At 40.7% G+C, this 18,138-nt stretch overlaps 1 protein-coding gene across 2 annotated transcripts in view; it reads left to right on the forward strand.

Moving 5' to 3' along the window:
- Positions 1 to 385: 385 nt before the first annotated feature.
- Positions 386 to 18,138, forward strand: part of BORCS5 (BLOC-1 related complex subunit 5) — a 71,822-nt gene continuing 54,069 nt past the window's right edge. The window contains exons 1-2 of one of the 2 annotated variants that reach the window (XM_059682223.1): positions 386 to 471; positions 2,354 to 2,497. In XM_059682223.1, coding sequence (XP_059538206.1) covers position 471; positions 2,354 to 2,497 — 145 coding nt within the window. In that variant the 5' untranslated portion in view covers positions 386 to 470. The other variant, XM_059682222.1, reaches the window with a different exon arrangement.

The raw sequence follows: 18,138 nt of genomic DNA on the forward strand, positions 1-18,138 counted from the left end.
GTTGCTACTGTTACGAATCGTAATGTAAATATCTGATATGCAGGATGGTCTTAGGCGACCCCTGTGAAAGGGTCCTTTGACCGCCAAAGGGGTCGCAAACCACAGTTTGAGAACCGCCGATCCAGACAATTGTGGATTCAGACCCTGAGTCTACCTCTCCTTATCTGGAAAATAAAGTCTAAAAAAAACACATCTATTTTATAACGTTCTAAAGATAGGGATAAAGTGTCGTGTGAATGATGCTTAAAGGTGACGGGTCAGTATAATAGCAAAGAGCTTATCCTTTTGGGCGGGTCTGGTTTTCAGGGTGTCGGGGCCCTTTAAGGGGGCGTCACCCTAGTTTCCTACGCGACTCGTCCCGCCCGTCCTGCGGCGGGAGGTGGCGGCCCTCTAACCCGGAACTGACGGCCGCGCGCCGCCGGCGCCGCCAATCCGCGTCCCGGAAGGAGCGAGCCGGCGGCGCGTGAGCGAGTGAGTGAAAGCGGCGCCGCCCGCAGGTGGCAGGCGCGGCTGAAGCCGGCCGTTCCCGCCTGTCTCTCCTTGGAATTCCTCCAGAGGAGGCGGCCGCGCTGCTCCTCCTTGCGCGTCCGTTCCCCAAACAGGGGCTCCCCACTCCCCACCGCCCGCGCCCCTACGCGGGCTGGGCGCTCCATCCGCACACAGCGCCCCGCTGCGGCGCCCCGACTGGATGTAGCATCCCCGTCCCGCTCCCGTCCTGGCCCGTCGCCCCGCAGCCCAGCCGGAGCGGTGACCGCCTCCCCGCTGTTCGCTGCCGGTTGCTGCCTGCACCATGGGCAGTGAGCAGAGCTCGGAGGCCGAGAGCCGACCCAACGATCTGAACTCCTCAGGTCGGTGCCCTAACTTCCACCTTCCTCCACGCAGCCGTGTCGGCCTGCGGAGGGCGCTGCCTCCCAGCCCAGTGGGGTCTGGGACCGGCGGGCACGAACGCACCGAAAGCCCTCCCCGTGCTTTTTTTTTTTTTTTTGAGTCACCATCTGTCCTAGCCTTGAATCCCCCCCTGATGAAGTGGGCGCCTGTGACAGCAGCTAAGCCAGCGTGGGCGCCCATCCCCATTATTTATTTTCGAAACAGCTGTCTCTCCCGGCCGCAGCCTATTGGAAAGATGACCTAGTTAATGATTGGCTTTGGGACTCGGGGCTGCCCGAGTGAGATTTGGTTCTCGCAGTGGATGGATCGTAGACAGGACTTCTAAGAACAGGCTCCTTCTTAAAAACGGGTCTCAGAGCTTCCTTTTCAGAAGGGATGTGTGGCAGGTGTACAGTCTTTTAACTCTTGGGTGCGTTAGGTAAATTACCAAGAGATTAAGAGATATTTCTTAAAGAGAGAGAGAGAGAGAAAAAAAAAGGGGGATTCTGGAAGAGTGAACGCCATGCCATAGGAGACTGCAGCCTCTAGGTGGCAGGGCAGTTCTGTGGCATCCCTGGATCGACCCTCGAGACCCTGACTGTGATGAGCGTGGAGATCTGCCTTGTAGCGTGTAAAAGGTTTATTCTGGCCCCAGCCAGGAACATATTTGGGGAGAGGAGGATGTCTTGGACTAGTGAGTCCTTGATAGTTTGAATCACTTCCCTCCGAGTCGATTGCATTTCCTAAGAGACCTGAAATTGACCTGCCTCGAGCGGTCCTCCAAGTTTCTGAATTTTGCCTCAGTCTGGAAGGGACCTACTGATTATTTTTTACCTTCCTGGACTAATGCCTGTAACTTTAAGGATGAGGGGGCTGGTGCCTCAGGAATACACCCATTATCTAGGGTTGAGTATCAGGGTTTGTCCCCATCCCCCCATAATTAGGAACTGTTAAATATACTTGGTTTTCTGGGATGGGTGGCTAGACAGCTCTGCACCCGCAGTGCCACAGGGATGGATCATGTATACCAACAACCTGTAGACCTCCAGTTCCTTTCCTAACCCCTTTTCTGCCGCTGTTGACTTTTGGCAAGTCACAGCCAAATTTTGTGCCCTTATTTCCTCATTGGTAAAATAGGGACACACATCAAGAAGAGCAAAGAAATAAAAATTAAAAACGCAATTTGCCTATTCCTTTGTGTGCCAAATAATAAAATATTTTAAATTACAAAACAGTTTCATATATATATATATATATATATATATATATATATATTCCTGTAATGTTTGAGTTTTTTAAAGCTATGATAGAAAATGGAGGTCCTCCATGATTCATTTCCCTTATGAGCCCCCACCACAGGAAAAATCCAGTTAGCATTTTTTTGGGTATAAAAGTATTATTTTTAATAACTACAGTGAAACAGCTTTGGTGAGACAGAGGTGGCTAACGAACATGCAACTCCTGAGTGGTGTAACTTTATTTTCAGTGACTCCTTCTCCAGCTAAGCACAGAGCCAAGATGGATGATATTGTGGTTGTAGCTCAGGGCTCCCAGGCCTCACGGAACGTCAGCAACGATCCCGATGTCATCAAGTTGCAAGAGATTCCAACCTTCCAACCTCTTTTGAAAGGTAAGGACTTGCCTTTTGACTTATCTGGACTTGCTGGAAAGGTTTGCATAGCCCCACTACTCTCCTCAGATATCTGTGTGCCTTATTCATCTCCTTTAGGTCTTCCCTTAAATGGCATCTTCTCTGTGAAGCCTTCCTTGACTGCCCTATTTAGAATTGCAGCCCTTCTCCCCTTCTCCCTGCCTGTTTTTCTCTGTAGCACTTAATCATCATTGACCTACTGCATTGTTTATTTGGTTACGGTCTCTATTTTTCTACTAGAATGTGTGATGGCATTGGTTCCAAGTGTTAAATCCTCAGCACTTGGAATAGAGCCTGGTATAAAGTAGGGTCTGAATAAATGAGTGAATGAATGAATGATGTTGGAGTTAGCCCTTACCTGTTATATTTCCATGAATGGTCTGGACTATGGGTTGAGTAGTTCAGATCCATAGAGGCAATCTCCATGACCACTGATACACTTTTAATTAATTCTGGCAACCGTATTGTACGAGAGGAGAGCGTATATATTGAGGAGGGAGAGTGTATACAAACCATCAGCTTTCTTGATTAGTGTATATTGAGGTAGTTACCTTTTACTATGCGTTTTATTGTTTATTTAATAATTTTATATTTCTGTTACTTTTACATTAGTAAATATATTAATTTATTTTGCTATTTTCATATCTCCATTAAGTACTGGTAATGATTTTCTGTTAATGGATTGGGGTTTCTACTATAAGAATCTCTCTGTCTCCCTCTCCCCTAAAATATTAGGGCGTATAAATGAACATGAGGTACTGGTTTATTAACCTGGTACAGTGTATAGTAATAGAAATCATCTTACATTTATATATTTTATAAGCCCCTTTCCATACACATATCATTCCCTTAATTTTTACATCATTAAATATGTTTAAGTGATTTGTGCCAGATCAGATAGCTGCTGCTAGATTGAACTTGAACCTTCATCACTGATGTCAAATTCTATACTAGTTACACTATTCCACACTATACTTAAAAAACAAAAATATAAAAACAAATGGTGCTTTATAGATGATCCATATATCAACTCATTCTTCCTAGCACTTCATCTGCTTTACTAATGAGGCAGTACAGCTTTCATTCTCTTCCCCACAGTCCTTAGCTAGGGTGGGCAAACTTTTTGACTCAAGGGCCACAATGGGTTCTTAAACTGGACTGGAGGGCCGGAACAAAAGCATGGATGGAGTGTTTGTGTGAACTAATATAAATTCAAAGTAAACATCATTACATAAAAGGGTACAGTCTTTTTTTCTTTTTTAGTTTTATTCATTTCAAATGGGCCGGATCCGGCCCGCGGGCCGTAGTTTGCCCACGGCTGCCTTAGAGTTAGACTTTGGTAAACTCTTCTGGTTCTTACATAAAATGACACATTACATTCTCTTTTTAGTTTTCATAATTTTGAGGAATGATGTGATTCTCCAAAGAAGCCAACGTTAATGAAATTTTCATCTCCACATATCCTTGTACAATAATATTAAAAGATATTACCTTTATCTTTAGAAACTTAGAGGTGGGAACTGGTATTCTCCCAGCGGTCGCCAACTGGTGGTGCGTGGACCACTGGTGGTCCGTGAGGTCTGAAAGGTTGGCAACCGCTGGTTTAAGGAAACCTTTCTACTCTGTCCCTCTGGAAATGCATGCAGTACTTCTCGCAGTCAGAATTTTCATGGCTGTTAGCTGCATCCTTTCTTCTAAAGTCTTCTAGTCCCTGGATGAGGCCTTATGTGACCAATTTTTGTCCCACTTTAGGAAAATACTAAAAACAAACAAGCAACAATAATTCCCCCAGAACTTTGAGATATACTGAATAATTTTCTGTGATTAATGTTTCTTTTTTTAAGTATTTGAAATAAGTCATATTTTATGATAATAAATTGATCAGTAAGTGAAACATCTAGGAAAAGGCTTGGTATTAAGCCTTAATAGTGGTTCTCAACCTTCTGGCCCTTTAAAACAGTTCCTCATTTTGTGATCCCCAACCATAAAATTATTTTCGTTGCTACTTCATAACTGTAATTTTGCTACTGTTATGAATCGTAATGTAAATATCTGATATGCAGGATGGTCCTAGGCGACCCTGTGAAAGGGTTGTTCTACCGCCAAAGGGGTTGCGACCCACAGGTTGAGAACCTCTGTATTAAGGGAAGCTGACTTCAGATTTAAAAGAATCTCTGGGGATCCTGAAAGTGAATAGTTAATGAGGTGTAGTCAATGCAGTGCAGCTGGACTTGGTTGCACTGATTACCGAGGTTTTAACTGGGACTCGCTAGCTAGCTGTGTTGCTCTGGCTTTGTTTTCCGCCTCTGTGAACCTTGTGTGTTGAGAACATTGAGGACAGTTTCAGGAGAGAGGAAAGCTGGTGAGTAGCAGGTTGCAGTTGAGAGGTGATCTAGGATTTGGAAGGTACAGAAGTCACTTGATAAGAGTGGCATGAAAGTAGAAATGGCAACATGTGACCATGGCCAGATTGCAGGAAACAAGCAAACACATTAAAAAAAAAAACAGTGAGTATTGAAGTTGATGCTCATGTTTCACTTGTGAAGTAAGTAGCAGCATCCTGGACAGTGGAAAAGATAGGCAAAGGGGACAATTGGTGGAAATAATAAGTATAATTTTAATAGTAGCTAATCCCCTCCCCCTCATGCCTCTGCATGATAGCTGTTATTCTTTTCATTTCGTGGATTAAAACATTGGTGCTCAGAGCTTAAATTCAGTGCCTGAAAGTCACATGGCTGTACGTGATAGCCCATCTTGCAATGGCATCGGGACATCAAGTGTTTAAAAATTTTGTACATAGGAAGAGACTCAGTTCCCAATTCTAGCAAAACCCATTGTTCAAATGACTGGGCTGTAATAGGAAATAGAGTGATGGGTGTGAGGTTGTTTGGACTTCTAGGTGCAGCGTTTGTCGAGGTGCCTCCTGCTTTGACATTGTTCTGTCTGGTAATTTAAAGCCCTGCGGGCTGTCCGCTGGGCGGCTGCAGGGGCCACTCATCACTGTAGCTTTTATACTCAAATCTCTTTTCCCCTCTTTCCTGCTTTCAGGATGAGGCTATTTCTCAAAGTAGTAAAAGGGCTGCACAGTGAGGGCTCTACCCCCAGGTTTGATTTCAGAAAGCTTTTATTCAAGTTAATGACAGTTTATTCTTCCAAAACAATATATTCAAGTATTACACAGAGTTCACTATTGTTCCATAATGTCATATGATGTAATGCTGATGCTGGTGGGTGATCTGCAGAGGCAGTGGCCAGGCGAGTTTGGGGCTATTTGTATGACTGAGGTAATGTTTGCATTTTTAATAAGCAAGCAGATTCTTTCTTTGGTCTTTAACCCTTTTGGATAATTATACCAGAATATAATGTATGTTCCATACAAATGCCAAATATCTGTTCCTCTTTTTTTTTTTTAAAGTCAAAAGAATTTCTGTTTGTCATAGCAGTGTCTGAGTGTACCAATTTATTTTGAAATGTAAAACATTTAGTAGAAGTTTGAAATTAAAAAAATTAGAAAGTAGCAATAAATTGTAATGACAGAACAGTCAAAATGTAGATTTGATGCAAAGTAGTTAGATTCCTAAAGATTAAACAAGCTCCATAGATTTCTTAAAATGTAACCACTCAGCTTTAACCGGTTTGACTCAGTGGATAGAGCGTCGGCCTGCGGACTAAAAGGTCCCAGGTTCAATTCTGGTCAAAGACATGTACCTTGGTTGTGGGCACATCCCTAGTAGGAGGTGTGCAGGAGCTGATTGATGTTTCTCTCTCGCCGATGTTTCTAACTCTCTATCCCTCTCCCTTCCTCTCTGTAAAAAAATCAATAAAATCTATTTTAAAAAAAATTTAACCACTCATATTTTTTAATGATTCCCATTATTTATGTCATTTTATAGAAATGAAATATTCACAAGCTAAAGGCAATATTGATGTTTTTTTTTTATTTTTATTTTTTATAAAGGATGTTCTTGGTTTTTTTTTTAATATATTTTATTGATTTTTTTTTTTTTACAGAGAGGAAGAGAGAGAGATAGAGAGTCAGAAACATCGATGAGAGAGAAACATCGATCAGCTGCCTCCTGCACATCCCCCACTGGGGAAGTGCCCACAACCCAGGTACATGCCCTTGACCGGAATCGAACCCGGGACCTTTCAGTCCGCAGGCCAACGCTCTATCCACTGAGCCAAACCGGTTTCGGCAATATTGATGTTTTATATATACATATGTTAAATAATTATTCTATTTACTCATGGTGATGAATATATATGCATGCATACACATACGCATGCATAGGCACATTCTTTGCAATTGACCTATCATTTTTGTTGTTGGCCCTGGATATAGCATATGATTGTTTTGCTGACTACGGAAGAGACTGTCTTTGTTACCAACAAGGAAGGTCAAACATACAGTGTAGATGCTTCAGTGACACTAAACAGCTTTGTTGGGAATTTTGTGTTTGGTTGTGAAGACCATGATATATGTGAAGTAGATTTTGACAATTGAAAAGAGCTAGGGGCTTTCCTTGGGGGAGCAACAGCTCATGGAACAGCAGTGAAGCTTCTCAAATCACATGGAATGTTGAGAATGAGTGCTTGAGGTTGAAGCTGGGTTAGAATGACTCGATGGAAAAGGGCGATAAGGAGAACACGAGGGAGCTAGATTTTCAATGACCAGTTTCTACACATCCTTTTCACCTCCTTGTCTATTAGCCAGACAAATAGTATGAAGGTAGAAAGTCTTTGCATTTATAAGACACCCGTGTTTCCCAGCAGTCAGATTTTATCTCTGCATTGGAAAATGGGGTGTCAAGAGAATGGATCTTAATCAGAGCACAGTCTTTGAATGGCTTTAAGGTGACTCAGCCCAGGTGGATCCTAAGAGTATATTTCCCCCCCAAACACCATATTAGAACAGTTGATCACTTATTCCTGATTACCTTGTAATCAGTCTTGTATGTATGATAGCTCACCAGTTAACCTTTTTAACAAGGCTGTTAACCAGTATAGTGAGCCTTACTCAGAAGACTGGGAAACACCAAGCGAAAGGTCCTTTAAACCGCTTGAGAAGGTGAAGCCATTTTGCAAGAGTAGCCTCACTCTTTTCCTCACTCCAATAAAGCTCTGTGCCTGCATCCATTTTTGTTTCTTTGTATTAAATCTCAGAGAAGGTACCTATGCCTATCCCTGAAACTTAATGCTTCTTTATTTAACTTTTTCCTTCATTCCCTGGGACTTTGCTTCTGTACTTGTGTCTAGCATCTAGCTTAGTGAACTTTAAGTATTTTGAAATATAGACATCTAGATCAGCAATTTTCAACCGGTGTGCCGCAAAAAAATTTAAAACATGCAATACTTGACTATTTAGTCAGGGGTACTGACCTCTTTTTCCTTAGAAAAAAATGACAACAGCCAACACATCAATAGCTGTCTGGTGTGAATGAGTCAAAATTATACTTATTTTTTTGTCAGATCGACAATGTATTTTTTAGTGTGCTGCAGAATTTTAGTAATGAGTTTGTGTGCCATGGGATGAAAAAGGTTGAAAATCACTGGCCTAGATGATTCTAAGTCTATAACATTAGCTTCAACTTCTTGTCCATTTCTTTAACTATGAACTAGTCAATACAGCCAACCATTGTTACTTTAATTTCTGCATGTCCTTCCCTGACTGGTATGGCTCAGTTGGTCGGAGCACCTTACCTTACACCAAAAAGTGGCGGTTTGGACTCCCTGTCAGGCCACATACCCAGGGTATGCCCTGGGGAGCATGATTGATGTTTCTGTCTGTCTCAAATCAAAAATTTAAAAATTATATTTAAAAAGTCAGCATACCCCATCTTCCATTTATGTGTTCATTTATTTAACAAAAATTTATAGAACCTTATTTTTATTAGGTGAATAAGACACATTCAGGTACAGTTGAAAAGAATGTGTTCTACAGTTGTAGGGTGTAGTGTGGTTGATGGCGTTGTTTAAATCTTCCATTTTTTTTATTCGCTCACTAAAAGAGAGGTATTAAAATCTCAAGCTACGGTTGTGAATTTGTTTATTCCTTTCATTCTTTCTGTGCATTGGAAGTTTATTATTCAGCACAAAGCCATTAGTGATTATTATATTGACCATTTTATCTTATGAAATGCCCTTCTATCTATGGTCTTACCCCCTATCTTGAAGTGCATTTTATCTTATATTAATGTAGTCATTCCAGCTTTTTTACACTTGTTTGCTAGTATATCTTTTTCCATTCTTTTGTTTATTTTTAAGCCTATTTTTGTCTTTATATTTACAGCATATCTCATGTAGATTGTATATAATTGGGTTTTGCTTTTGTATCTAGTCTGACAGTCTGCCATTTGTTTGTTTGTTTGTTTGTTTTTATATTTTTACTAGGGGCCCAGTGCACAAATTTGTGCACCTTGAAAGGAACTGTTGGCTGCAAAGCTGTGGTGGGCACAGGGGCGGGTCTCAGCCCATCCTCCGCTCCACCGCCCAGCCCTCCCGCCATGGCCCCAACCCCCTGTCTGCCGGCAGCCTCTCTCCCGCTGCCACTCCCATGCACTGACAGCGCAGGACCTGCTTGCACCCGCTGACAGCGCGGAGCTATTGGGGCTGGTGCCAGCAGCAGGTGCGAGCGGTGGCTGCTGCCCTGATCGCCCATCAGGAACAGGGGAAGGTGGAGAAGCCTTCAGGGGCGATCGGGGCCGGCAGCAGCTATTGGCATCCACTGATGGCGCCTAGCGATCGGGACTGGCACCAGACGCCAGCAGTGGGTGCGAGTGGTGGGCGGGGTGTGAGTGGGGCCAGTGCTGGCAGTGGTTGCGAACGGCGGCTCCAGCGCCGTCAGCAGGTGTGAGCGGTGGCTGCTGGCCCCAATCGCCCCTCAGGAGCAGTGGGAGGTGGAGAAGCCCTGAGGGGCGATAGGGGCCAGTAGCCGCTGCTCGCACCCTCTGACAGCACCAAGTGATGGGGGCTGGCACTGGGCGCCAGCAGCAGGTGTAAGCGGTGGCTCCGGTGCCAGTAGCGGGTATAAGCGCCCAGTGGGACCGCAGCATGTGGGAACAAAGAATTTTCAGTAACCACCAGAGACTCACCCTGTTGATAGTAGCTGGTATCCTGCCTTGGTCTGGCACCCCCGCTCACCTGCTTCACCATCCCACCACAGCCGACGCCCACCATGTTCCGTGTTCTGCCACCTGCTGCCGATGCCCACCATATTCTGCACTCACCCCTGGTGGTCAGTCCATGTAATAGCGACCGGTTCCGTTCTGCCATTTGATCTATTTGCATATTAGGGTTTTATATATATAGATTGATTTCAGAGAGGAAGAGAGAGACAGACAGACAGACAGACAGACATCAGTGATGAGAGAGAATCATTGATTGGCTGCCTCCCACGCTCCTCCCAACCGGGGATGGAGCCAGCAATCTGGGCATATGCCCTTGATTGAACCCGGGACCCCTTCAGTCTGCAGGCTGACGCTCTATCCACTGAGCCAAACCAGCAAGGGCAGGCTGCCTTTTAATTGGTATATAAATTGATATGGTTGAATATAGATCTATCCTTTTGCTCTTCATTTTCTATTTATGCTGCCTGCTTTTAGTTTCTCTCATGCTCCTTTCCTGACTTGTTTTGGATCAGTTGAATATTTTTTAGTATTTCATTTTAATTCTTCTATTAGCTTTCTTAGTTGATTTTAAAAAATCATATATCTTTTAAATTAAGAGAAAAACATTGCATATTGAATGTTATGTTTACCTACACTACATATTTACCATTTCTGGAAATCTTAATCCCTTTTTGTAGATTCACGTTTTCATTTGATGTCACTTATTTATTTATTTTTTTTATATATTTTATTGATTTTTTTACAGAGAGGAAGGGAGAGGGATAGAGAGCTAGAAACATCGACGAGAGAGAAACATCGATCAGCTGCCTCCTGCACATCTCCCACTGCGGATGTGCCCGCAACCCAGGCACATGCCCTTGACCGGAATCGAACCTGGGACCTTTCAGTCCGCAGGCTGACGCTCTTTCCACTGAGCCAAACCGGCTTTGGCTGATGTCACTTATTTTTAATCTGAAGAACTTCTTATAGCATTTTGTACAAGTGCAGGTCAGCTGGAAACAAATTATTTTTATTTATCTGAAAATATCAGTTTTTGGCCATTTTCATTATAAAGTTTTTTGCTCCAAATTTAACTAGTCAGAGCACCATCAGTCTAGCTTCCTATGTTCATTTAACATTTCTCATTATTCTTCAAACATGTTTTTATATTCTGGGACAATATAATATCCCAGACTTATCTTGTTCTTCCCTGGCCCCAGCCCCAGAATCTCCAGGAACCCCGGTTCTTTCAGTAGAGAGCCGGGCCTTCTCATTGCATTTAGCAAGGATATATAAAATATACACACAGACACATACATGCACACACCTTTGCACCTATGTTTATTTCTATATTTACCTATCCATATTGAAAATTATGAGTTCCCACTAAGTGTCCCATGTTCTTTGATCAATAAATTTATAGTTTTTATTAAATAGTTTGGCCATTATTTCTTCCAATATTTTTCTGTCCTCACGCCTCTCTTTTTGTGGGACTTCAATTTCTGTTAGACCATTTGGTATTTTCTCACAGAGGACTCACCTTTCAGTTAAACAGAAAACTTTTTTCTTTCTGTCCTTAATTTGGATAATTTCTACTGCTGTGTTTCCAGGTACAATGGTCTTTATTTCTGTTATGTCTGTACTGCTCTTAATCTCATCCAATCTATTTTTAATTTCAGACAATTGTATTTTTCAGCTTTAGATGTCCCTTCCCCACCTTTAAAAAAGGCTTTCATTTCTCTGGTTATCATCCTATGTTTTCCTCTTTGTAAGCAACAACATTTCCTGAATGAGCTAGCTGGTTAATCCTGGAATATGACAATAAAAATAGATGTATGTACTTCCTTTTATGGCTCTGGTTTGTCAGTAGTTTCTGCTAAGTGACAGCCTAGAAACATTCTAAGTCTGAGTAGTATAAAATTCTGTTAGTCATCTTCAGTTTTTCTACCTTTCCAAAACCACATATAAAAATTCTATTTTTTTTAAAATATATTTTATTGATTTTTTTACAGAGAGGAAGGGAGAGAGATAGAGAGTTAGAAACATCGATGAGAGAGAAACATCGATCAGCTGCCTCCTGCACATCTCCCACTGGAGATATGCCCGCAACCCAGGTACATGCCCTTGACCGGAATCGAACCTGGGACCTTTCAGTCCACAGGCCGACGCTCTAGCCACTGAGCCAAACCGGTTTCGGCTAAAAATTCTATTTTTAAACACATTAGCATTTGAGACCGAAATGTTTAGGAAATCTGAGTTTTAAAGGTATTCCTAACATTTTTAAAAAATTCCATCCCCCTACACCCAAATTTTAACTGGCTATTGATCAGATTAATTTGATGCTAATTGTATAGTATTCGGAACTGGGCACAAGTCAAAGTCACATGCTCTTTTTAGAACCATGATGTTTCATGTATTCATTTAACCATATTCATTGAATGCTTGCTGTTTGTTAGATATTGTTAGGCTTACAGATACAAACACAAAAACCATTATTCCTTCTCTTGAGGGAGCTCACAGTCCAGTGAGAGAAACTATGTATCTTGTTAATAGATAAATTGTGGTTCAACATGATAATGCCTATAAATAAAGTGTAACCCTTTGGAGAACTTAAAGGACGGAACAGCCTATTCTGAGAGACTCTGCAGAACAACTTAGAAGAATTTATATTGGTGGTCTTTTTAAAAAATATGAGAGAATCATGCCTCCCACATGCCCCCACCAGGAACCGAGCCTGCAACTCGGGCATGTGCCCTGACCAGGAATCAAACCGTGACCTCCTGGTTCATGGGTTGACGGTCAACCACTGAGCCACACCTGCTGGGCTATATTCATGATCTTGATAGTAATTATTTTCAAAACTTTATCATGCATAAGAAACCATCTGAAGAAACTTTTTAAAAATTCTGGTTATAGATCCCAACTCAGAGAGAGAGCCTGATTCAGTAGGTTCAGGTTTAAGGCAACTGTATATTAAACTAGCATTCTAGGTGATTCTGAAGTGGGTCCATGGATCACACTTTGGAAAACATTGAGCTAGAACATGAGTCTCTTACTTGAGATCACAGAGCTGTTAGATCATTTAACTAAATGATTTTAGATATTTTAAAAAGTGGTTATCAAAAGAGTATTTTCAATATGTTATTGGGTTTTTACTATTTTTGGGTAAACTCCAGTATTAAAACCGATTCATATTGATGCCTGTATGTTAAATTTTGGATTCATTGAGAATTCATTATTGAGGAAGAATTTTTTAGAAGTCGCAGGTTTTCATAATGAGTGGATAAAAAAAGCTGTGTTACATTTATACAGCGGAATGCTACTCTGCCATAAAAAGGAGGAAAAATTTACCCTTTGCAACAGCATGGATGGACCTGGATAACATTATGCTAAGTAAAATAAGCCAGTCAGAGAAAGACAAGCACCATATGATTTCACTCATATGTGGAATTTAATGAACAAACTGAACTGCCAAGCAAAATAGAGACAGACTCATAGATAGAGAGCAGGCTGACAGCTTTGGGAGGTGGGGAGGTGTTGGGGAGGGATGGAGGGATTGAGCAAAAAAGAAAAAATAAGAGAGGGAACTCATGTACATGGATAACAGTATGGTGATTGCAGGGGTGAAGGGAGAGAGGTGAGGGGAGGTGATAAAGGGGATAAATGGTGATTGAAAAAATAAAATTAACAAAATGTTTCTATCAAAATTCAGTTTCACAGAAAGCTAATGAAATGCAAAGTGACATTGTAAAGAACGAGTTTTGATATATAATTATTTGCCTCATAAGAGCTGATTAAAATCATTGACAAAAGTTTCTAAGCATTTATTAATATATGTGTCAGTAAGCAAATCACGTAAACAACAATGCAGTTTTGAATTGCAAGATTGTTGGAGCAGGCATATCACCGGTGGGGACAGCTTTGTTCTTCATTCGGTCTTTCTAAGTGAGAGCTTTTCTCTAACTTATAATTAAAATATTAGTATCTTTTATTTCAGTAAATCTTATGTTATATCAAGATTAATATGTACCAGCTATAAGGAAACAAATGATAAATCCTACTGAGAGGAGTTAACAGTTATATAGGCCGAAGAGAGATTGAAACATTATTTAATGCTAATAAATATCATAGTTTGTTCATAGTTTGCCTTTTTTCCCTATAAGATGGCCTCCCTTTAATGTAGTTTAATTTACAGCAGTGCTATTTTTACCACTTTTGCCACTAGATGTCACTAGACTAAAACAATTATTAAACTAGTTACAATTGCTACAACCTGAGGCAATATTTGCAAAAGCCTTTGGCTAATTAAGTTTACTCTGTAGCATCTGGATTTCTCATAAAACCAGGTCACAGCTTCAAGCACAACCTAGTTGAAAAATATAAATGTTCTGTAACACAGCAGTAATCTATAATTAGTTATTTTAGTGTTTATCAGGATAGAAAAGGAAAAAATTATTGCCATAGGAAGCTTTCAGTGACCTTAATTTTTGAAGAGAAAACTATTTTCAGGCTATCTCTGCACTCAGAAAAATATTTATTATACCAAACATTTCTCAAGCGTTTGGATTGTATATAATCATCTTTAATTTCTCAGAGCCTAGCATATAGTTTGGCACTTGGTAGGTGTTCGGAATGTGTTATTAAGCATTATAATAGTATACTAGATGTCATAGGGGGAAAAAGATAGGCCATGATAGTCTCATTTGGGAGACAAAAATCTACAAAAGCATATGCCCACAGGTCAGTGTAGTATCTATGTACCAAATGAGTACTGCAGTCATTAAATTCTGTGGTATTTCAGGGGATCATTAGCTCTTGGGAGTTAGGGGCAGGGATTAAAGTTGTCCTCAAGAAAGAGTATTTAGAGATGAAAAGGGAGGGCAGGTACAAGTGAACAAAGTAATGAGCCAGGGTTGAAGGGTAGGAAATTATGAACAATAAATATTCAGAAAAGGAAGAAGTCAAGGGCCAGGAATTTAAGGCTTATACTTAGACTTAATATTTTTTTAGGTGGGAGGAGACATTACAGAATATTGGGAAGTAGAACTTATAAGGACCCTGGAGTCCATTTTAACACCTCTATCTATACATATTGTTGCTAATACACTAATAGATAAATTTCCCCAATGTCCTGGCTTTTAAGGTCACTTGAACATTGACTCTTCAAACAGTTATTTAGTACTACCCACCCCCTTTTCAGGATGTGCACAGTAATCTAATGAAGCTTCCCAGGGCTTTGCTATCAACACATACCTTGCATTTCAACTTAAAAAATGATTTTTTTTAACATAAATTTGCTTGCCTTATATGTTTTATCATCTTTACTTAGATTTCCCTGTGGGCCTAAACAATAGTGGAGTGACATCTCATGTTTGTATAGGTGTTGGGTATAATTAAGTTCTAAAATCAGTGTGTGAATTTTATATATACTTATAACCTTGGAAATAAAATTAAAAAGCTCAATAAAGCCTACTCTAAAAAAATATGTACACTCCTGTACTTTAAATGTTTAGAATAAAAAAAAAATGTCTGTATACAGGACATTCAGACCATTTTGACCTATCATAAACAAAGGAGTAGTTTATGTTTTGTTTTGTTTTTCCTTGTGATGCCTTTGGTAATCATGAATTCATAAAATCAGTTGGGAAGTATTTCCTCTTCTGTTTTCTGAAAGAGTTTGTGAAGAATTGGTATTTATCCCTTCTTTAAATCTATGCTAATAAAAGGGTAATATGCTAATTAGACTGGACGTCTTCCGGACATCCTTCCAGATGTCCTTCTGGACAAAGCTATGGTGGCGGGGGCCAAGGCAGAAGCAGTTAGGGGCGATCAGGCAGGCAGGCAGGTGAGTGGTTAGGAGCCAGCAGTCTGGATTGCGAGAGGGATGTTCAACTGCCGGTTTAGGCCTGATAAACAGTGATCGGGCCCAACCCAGCAATCGGACATCCCCCAAGGGGTCCAGGATTGGAGAAGGTGCAGGCCGGACTGAGGGCCCCCCCCCCCCCGTGCACAAATTTCATGCACCAGGCCTCTAGTATTTGATAAAATTCACAGTAAAGCCAAAGAGATTTTTACTTGGTATAGGTCTATTCAGATTTTCTGTTTTCTTGAGTCAGTTTGGTAATTTTTTTCTAGTAAGTTATTACATTTGCTGGTAAAAAAATTTTCATAATATTCCCTTTTAATCCTCAAAATTTTGTAAGGTCAGTAATGATGTCTCTCTTCTATTCCTGGTTTTGATCATTTGCATCTTTTTTCATTTTTTTTCTTGGTCAATCTGGTTACAGATTTGTCAGTTTTGTTGATCTGTTCAATGAACCAACTTCTATTTCCTATAGAAGTTTTAGGCTTGGTAATGTTTTGTAATTTTAAAAATAGGGCAAGAAGTACAAAAGTTTTCATATACTCTTTCCCCTCTAGTTTTTTCTATTATTAATATTCTTGTATTAATATAATACACTAGAGGCCTGATGCACGAAGATACGTGCAAGAATGGGCCTTCCTTCCCCTGGCTGCCAGCACCGCCTTCACTCTGGCCGGAGCCGCCTTTCCTCCTTCCCACACTGCCCAGAGGCCCCTAGCGGCTGGGGCGGTGTGGCACCTGCGTATGCAAATTAACCCGCCATCTTTGTTGGGTTGATTTGCATACTCACTCCTGATTGGCTGGTGGGCATCACGAAGGTATGGCCAATTTACATCTTTCTCTTTTATTGGTGTAGCTTATTATAATGAACAAGCCAAATTTGATACATTCTTATTAACTAAAAATCATAGTTTGTTAGAGTTCATTCTTTGTGTTGTATATACGATGGGTTTTAACAAATTATAATGACATGAATCCGCCATTACATTGGTATCATACCATTACATCTGTATCATACAGAATAGTTTCATTGCCATTATGTTCCACCTTCCCTACTTGTGGAACCCTTGGCAACCACTAATCTTTTTACTGAGCTTACAGTTTTTCCTTTTAGATAGTCATATAGTTGAACTGTAAATTATGTAGGCCTTTTAGATTGTTTTCTTTCATTTAACAATATACATTTAAGGTTTATCCAGATCTTTTGTGACTTGATAGCTTCTTTCTTTTTATTGCTGAATAATAGACCTACTGTATACCTGGATGTACTACAGGTCATACGTTCACTTTTTAAAATTTCTTTATTGATTAAGGTATTACATATGTGTCCTTATCCCCCCGTTACCCCTCCACCCCTCACTCATGCCCTCACCCCCTGTTGTCTGTGTCCATTGGTTATGCTTATATGCATGCATACAAGTCCTTTGGTTGATCTCTCCCCCTTACCTCCAAGGACATCTTGGTTGCTTTTAAGTTTTGGCAATTATAATAAAGGTGCTGTAAACATTCATGTGCAGGTTTTTCTGTGGACATTAAGTTTTTTTATTCATTTAGGTAAATATGGCAAGAGTTTATTTAGTTTGGTAAGAAATTGCCAGACTGTCTTCCAAAGGGTCTGGATATACCGTTTTGCATTCCCACCAGCAGTGAATTAGTGTTCCTGCTGCTCCATATCCTCACCACCATTTTGGTGGTGTCATTGTTTTGGATGTTAACCATTCTAATAAGTTTGTAGTGGTATCTTATTGTTTTTATTTTCAATCCCCCAGTGATACATGATGTTGAACATTTTTCATATGGTTATTTGCTATCTGTATATCTTCTTTGGTAAGGTTTCTGTTCAGATTTTTGCAGATTTTATAAAATTTATTATTTTTTATTGATTTTTCAGATATTTTCTTGTAAAATATATAAGCTTTGCTCCAATATAGCTCCATTTTTCCTCCTTCCTTTTTGCTGTTATTATCTACACTAATAAAAGAGAAAGATTCAAATTGTACCTCCGCACCCCCCACCAGCCAATCAGGAGTGAGTATGCAAATTAACCCACCAAAGATGGTGGCAACCCCACCCCCAGCCACTCCGGGCCTCTGGGCAGCACGCATACAGGCGCGGAGTGGCCGGGCAGGGCGGGATGCCTGCTATGAGGAGGAGGGCGGGGGGTGGAGAGAGCTATAGGAGTGGAGCTCTGGCTGGAGCGAAGACTGAAGGCTCTGGCTACAGCAAAGACTCCAGCCGGAGCGAAGTCAGAAGGCAGCGGCCAGAGCAAAGGCCTGGGTCCCAGGTGCCGGAGGAAAACCGGTGCCGGCAGCCAGGGGAAGGAAGGCCTATTGCACGAATCTTCATGCGATGGCCTCTAATAACATATAAATATATAAACAATATATTAAAATGAAAGTGTATTTATATTACTATAAATATATATTTTTTAAATGTTTACATCTTTCAAAGATGTTAAGAGAAGAAATTAGTAAAAACACAAATATATAATATTTTATATTAACTCAAATATTTACTATCTTTGGTGTTTATTGAGCTTCTTGAATGTGTGGATTAAAGTTTTTCATGAAAATTGTAAGTTCTCTTTTTTCTCCTTCTGGGATTTCCATTGTGTACGTGTTGTAATGCTTGTTGTTGCACAGATTTCTGAA

Source organism: Myotis daubentonii, chromosome 2, assembly GCF_963259705.1.
Source record: "Myotis daubentonii chromosome 2, mMyoDau2.1, whole genome shotgun sequence".
In the NCBI taxonomy this organism is placed as follows: Eukaryota; Metazoa; Chordata; class Mammalia; order Chiroptera; family Vespertilionidae; genus Myotis; species Myotis daubentonii.